The 5,790-nt window shown below is 29.3% G+C and overlaps 1 protein-coding gene across 1 annotated transcript; it reads left to right on the forward strand.

Moving 5' to 3' along the window:
* Positions 1 to 1,413: 1,413 nt before the first annotated feature.
* LOC100809013 (expansin-A20) lies at positions 1,414 to 3,227 on the forward strand. Its single transcript, XM_003527389.5, has 3 exons — positions 1,414 to 1,718; positions 1,812 to 2,130; positions 2,636 to 3,227. Exons 1-3 carry the CDS (start codon positions 1,586 to 1,588, stop codon positions 2,946 to 2,948), a joined length of 765 nt encoding a protein of 254 aa, XP_003527437.1. The 5' UTR covers positions 1,414 to 1,585; the 3' UTR covers positions 2,949 to 3,227.
* The last annotated feature ends 2,563 nt before the right edge of the window (positions 3,228 to 5,790 follow it).

Raw genomic sequence — 5,790 nt, forward strand, 5'->3', positions numbered from 1 at the left:
ATTTCAGTTGTTAATGAGAAAATCAATTATTGTGTTATGTGCATATATTATAAATATACTAGAATATAAATAGTTGAATTCTCAGTTTAAAAAAATTAAAATTCAATAGTTGAGTTCTCATCAACAATTAAAATTACTCATCAACATTTCTTTTTCTAGGAAGCCTAAAAAAGCCGCTAATTTAATTTTTACACAGTAGTTATTTTTACAAATAATGTAAAATATATTGTCAATTTGTCATATCATATAGTATTTTCATATCATCTAAATTGATTTTAAATAAAATTAAAGAAAATAAAGCATAAATCAACTAACCAAATCCTTAAAACACTGCATGTCCCAGAAACAAAAGGATTAATAAAGCATTCCTTTGGTAGTCAAGGTTCCTCACTGAAGAGTATAGTAGTAGTAGAACTTTCTGCTTTGTGTGTCTGCCACCATCACAAAGCCTAAAACCCTTTTCTGTATGAACTGCATCTAAATTGCAGGCTCCAAACCCTCCTTTTGGACTCTCCATTCCATTTTTCCCCCTAAAAAGAAGAGACAATAGTAAAGCATCAAAGCAAACAAAAGAAAGAGCAGGCAGGCTCCTTGGAATGAGCAACAAACTACCTTATTTCTCGGCTTATTTATTATTTCATGTGTCCCCACAATTTGGAAATTAATCATCCATTGCTAAAATTTGTCAATGCTTAATTATATATTATGCCTAGGTTTGATTTTCGGCTGGGAAGCCTTGAGTTTTTTAATGCTTATGGCTAGGTTTGATTTTCGGTTGGGAAGCCTCAAGTTCTTTATTGATTTCAGTTGGGTTCAACTGTAAACTAAGTTTTGCTTTATTTTTGTCTTCAAATTTAATTTGAAATATACAAAATAAATTAATTTTTCAAAATCAATTTACAGAACAAAATTTACTTATATTTAACTTTACAACTTTAATCTAGTTAATCTGGGCATGTATGATTATGTTTAGATAGATGTTGAAAATGTAGTTTTAAAAATTTTAATATACATTCTCAAATTTCAAAACACAATAAAATAAAATAAAATATAATGTTGCTTTGAAAGGTAAGTAAAATTTTGAATTTTTTTTCTAGAGTCTTTTTTGTCAACTTCACCGTTACGGTGTGTTTGGGAGCACTTCCATTCAAGAGTAACGCGTGTCTTTTTGAAGCATTCCAGTGTAGCTTCTATGCTGTTTTGAACTTTTGACATAAAAAATGCTTTATATATGCATTGATGATGAGAAACACACACTAATTTTATATGTGTGGATGCAGTTGGGAGAATTAAAAAAATACTTTTACTTTTAAGACAAAAACATTTTCATTTTGTATTCTATGTCTTAAAATTAGAATTAAAAAATGTGCATTAAAATTTCCAAAATATATTTTAAACTTTTATTCAAAGATAGGCTATATCTCCATCTTTAGCAACGAGATCATCATCATTTGCAGCTAGAAAAAGAACCAATTTTCCCTATTTGTTGAGTCTCCTCTTAGCCCCACATATCACAAAAAACATAATAGACTTAAAAGTATTTCAATTTAAAGTAATAATCAGTTTCTAAACAGAATTATCTCAGATGGGTGTTCTTCAGTATACACTTCTCTACTTGATCTTACTACAATCATGCAAGATTATTGCTTACAAAGACCAGGAGTGGAAGAAAGCTACTGCAACTCATGCAAATGACACAGAGGGATCTCTTATTACAGGTACTAACTTCACTTTCTCTTTGGTTCTTCTTAGATAGTCTGTGACATCATGTTTTTGACAATGTGGTTGTGAACTTGTGATATGTGTTGCAGAAGGAGCATGTGGTTATGGAGACCTCCACAGGGCCAGTTATGGGAAACACAGTGCTGGTTTAAGCACTATTTTGTTCAACAGAGGGAGCACATGTGGGGCTTGCTATGAAATCAGGTGTGTTGATCACATCTTGTGGTGTGTGATGGGAAGCCCTTCTGTTGTTGTTACTGTTACAGATTTCTGTGCTCCAAATTATGGGCTTTCTGTTGATTATGGTGGCTGGTGCAACTTTCCAAGAGAACATTTTGAGATGTCACGGGCAGCATTTGCTGAAATTGCCAAGAACAAAGCTGATATAGTGCCGGTTCAGTATAGAAGGTAACCAAAATAAAAGTTTCAATGCTAAAGATTGATGAATTTTAGTGTATAATATGTTTTAGGTCCTCTGTTCTCAGTCAAAATTGGTCAATAGTTATACTTTAAAAATGATGAGTTTGGTTTTTTTTTTTTGTATTTTTGGTATTTTGTGAATTTCATCCCTCACCCTAACTCTTTTGTTAACTGTTTTAGGGAGGAAATTTACCAAGTATAATTAACCGTTATAGGGACCAAGATGATCATTTTTAAAGTACAGATACTAAGATTATGTTTGGATTTCCGTTCAAAATGTGGTGCACGAATTCCAAAATAAATCTAATGGTCTACAAACTCAGTTTTACAAAAGGAAGGGTCCAGATGTTTTTGCAAACCTCATTTTGTTCCAAAAGACTGTTTGCTAAAATAAAACAAACATGCGTTAAGACTAATTCTGACATAAAAAACAAAGAAACCTAAAACACATTTTACCTTGGATTTACCATGTTAACATTTAAGTTTCTTGCAGAGTGAAGTGTGAAAGAAGTGGTGGCATGAGATTCACAATGAGTGGGAGTTCTCACTTCTATCAAGTCCTGATTTCCAATGTTGGTCTGGATGGTGAAGTGTTTGCTGTGAAAGTGAAAGGATCTAGATCAGGATGGATACCAATGGCCAGGAACTGGGGACAAAACTGGCATTGCAATTTCAACTTCCAAAATCAGCCTTTGTCCTTTGAGGTAACCAGCAGCAGTGGAAAGACACTCACATCTTACAATGTAGCACCTGCAAACTGGATGTTTGGACAGACATTTGAAGGAAAACAATTTGAGCATGAGTAGATTCAGAAGTCTAAGTAGGACAAATTTTTGGGGGGATTCAATTTATAACTTTAAGCTGTAATTGAAAAACTATGATTAGTGAAATCAGTTGTCAAAGAGCACAAGCTTAATTGTATATTTTGCTCATGATTGAATCCCTGTGGTAAAAATGATGAAAAGAAAAAAAAAAAGTTGCGCAAAGGGTAACCTATGATCCCTATCCTTAAGATCCTGTTGATCAAAAGGCAGTCCATTGGCGGAATTTGTAATTATTTGAAAAGTAATGTCCTGAATAAGTAGTCATATGAAGAACTCAGTTTCTTTTCCATGGTAAGGCATAGTTTGATTTGAAGTCATTGCTCTCAGGACAAGAAACTCTTGCAGTTTCAACTAATTCCATTTATTCTAAGTGCATCTTATAAATATCAAATTATAAAGTTCCAATTCCCTCTTAATTCATGAAATTCTACTAGAGAATATCATAAGATGACAGCAAAAAGGGTTGCATCTAAAGCCTCCAACTCTGTGTACAATAATCTTAGGAATAAGAAACTCCTCATTAGAGAAGCTACCCACCCCTCCACTCAGTGGACAAAATAGATGAACTGAACTCCTAAATAACTAAATTGAACTGTAAAAAAAAGTTCCGGCGAATTGAACTATTATGAACTAGTTTGAATTGTTCTCCATAACCATTTTATTTTGAAGCAATTTTTTCACATTTTTTTTATCTCATATATTATAATTCAGTTCGATTCAATAAATTCGGTTTCAGAGCAGTTCAGTTTTTTAAAACTTAACTATGGAACAGTTAAGTTTGATTTTTCATTCAAAACAGTTCAGTTGTTTTAGCACAGTTCGGTTGATGAAAATGTACAATCCTCGATCATATTACAAATAAACAAACGTTCAACAGCATTGATAGAATGTAAATTGTAACACAATATTAATATGATTAATTATTTTTTAAAATACCTTTTAGCTTGAAATTATTTTATTTTGTAAGGCATTTTGTTATAAAACCGATAAACATCCTAACATTTCAGTGCCACAAACGCATAATAGCTTGACATGTCAGACTCAGAAATCAAAATCTCGGCATCAACAACCCAATGACAACCAATACGGCGTCGCTTTGAAATTAAGAGAAAAGCTAATTTAACCTAATTTTTATTAGTGAAAAAATTAGAATCCAATTCAATCATCCTAACACGTGGGGGTTGTCCGGGCAGCACGTGCCCGAAGAGGAAGAAGAAGAATTCTCGAACAAGGATCCGACCCTAACTCACATTAATCACGGGTCGGATCCAAACACTACCGGATCCACAACCCATTTCGTACATGTTGAGAAAGCATGTTTTATTTTTTCCTATGAAGTTAAGGAATGGTTGTTCTTTTCCAGCATTCGAATTCCAGTTTTGTTGATTGTGAATGAAGTGAACTACCCATTTCGTCTTTGAAGTATTATCCTTTCTCTTTAGTGGTCCTTGAATAAATCTATGAGTAATTCCTAAAATATTGAACATTTATCACTTTAACTTAGTTCTTAAGTTGATATATTTTAGTAAAATTATAAGTTATAAATAAGCTAGCTTATGTTCATAAGTTAACTTATTTTTCATAATTTATTTTAAATAAGTTGTTTGAAGTAGTTTATAAAAAATAAGTTACTAAAATAATTTATTTTGAAAAAGTAATTTATAAGCTAGTCAAACAAGATTATAAACTTCTCAAAAAATTTACCAAACATAGCCTAGCCTATATATCCAGTGTTAATATGTTAGATATTTTTTTAACATCGATTTATGAATTCAACACAATAAAAAAAGAAAATCAACAAAGTATTCTGCATAGTAGCATGTTTCGTTATAATTTTAATATAAAAGGAAGTCATGACAGAATATAATAATTTTAATATATATAGAAAAAAATATAAAAAAAATATTACACAAATATATGCAACCTAAGCCATCACCCAGTCTAGGCCCAAAGCCGACCTTGATTAAGTATATGTCGAAAGTGAATAGATCATATGTAAAGATAAGTCTTTTAAATGAATCTCTATATGTTGAGATATTAGTCTTTAGCTTTCAATCGAAAAATATCTTCCTTAAAAAAAATTGAAAGATATCTTGGACATTAAAACAATATATGAGATAAATTGTTATGTATGTTTATTATTTTATTAAATTTATATCAATATATATTCAAATTTTTTTGTTTTAAAAGATATTTTATAAACTAATTCTTTTCAAGAATAAAAAGTAAAAAGATTTAAACACATATAGGCATTATATAATAACTGTGTTTCATTTAAAATTAATAAATATACCATATTTAATAAATATTGTAATTAATATATTATAAGTAAAATTAGTTTACCAACAACATTAAATATTATATTAATGTATTAAAAATAATACACAGTCAAATTATAAAGAATGAAAATTGACAAATAAGTTATTATGTATTTATATATTATATTATATATCTCAATTTTTCTATTTTAAAATATGTTTTATCAAAGAAATAATTTTCAAAATAAATAACGTGACTAAATATTAAAATGCTAAGTTTATTAAATATAGTATATTTCTAAATATTTTACCAAAAATAGTATATATTTCAAATGAATTAGTTTTAATATTAATAAAAAAAATTTAAAGATTATATTTATTAAATATAATATACAGTCAAATTAAAAATATGGTAAATTTTTTATATTCATAAATATAATATCCTTTTCATTAAATATATAATCCTTTCAAAAAGAATTAAATATAATATATTTTTATTTTAAATGTAACGGTTGTTTACAATATATAATCAAATACTAATCATTTGCAATATGGATCATAGAAAC

This window comes from Glycine max, chromosome 6, assembly GCF_000004515.6.
Source record: "Glycine max cultivar Williams 82 chromosome 6, Glycine_max_v4.0, whole genome shotgun sequence".
Classification (NCBI taxonomy): Eukaryota; Viridiplantae; Streptophyta; class Magnoliopsida; order Fabales; family Fabaceae; genus Glycine; species Glycine max.

Excerpts from the sequence above, each read along its gene's own strand:
- LOC100809013 (XM_003527389.5), top strand. The coding sequence starts at position 1,586 with ATGGGTGTTCTTCAGTATACACTTCTCTACTTGATCTTACTACAATCA. Across the intron at positions 1,719-1,811 it reads AGAGGGATCTCTTATTACAG|AAGGAGCATGTGGTTATGGA; the intron begins GTACTAACTTCA and ends TATGTGTTGCAG. Across the intron at positions 2,131-2,635 it reads GTGCCGGTTCAGTATAGAAG|AGTGAAGTGTGAAAGAAGTG; the intron begins GTAACCAAAATA and ends AGTTTCTTGCAG.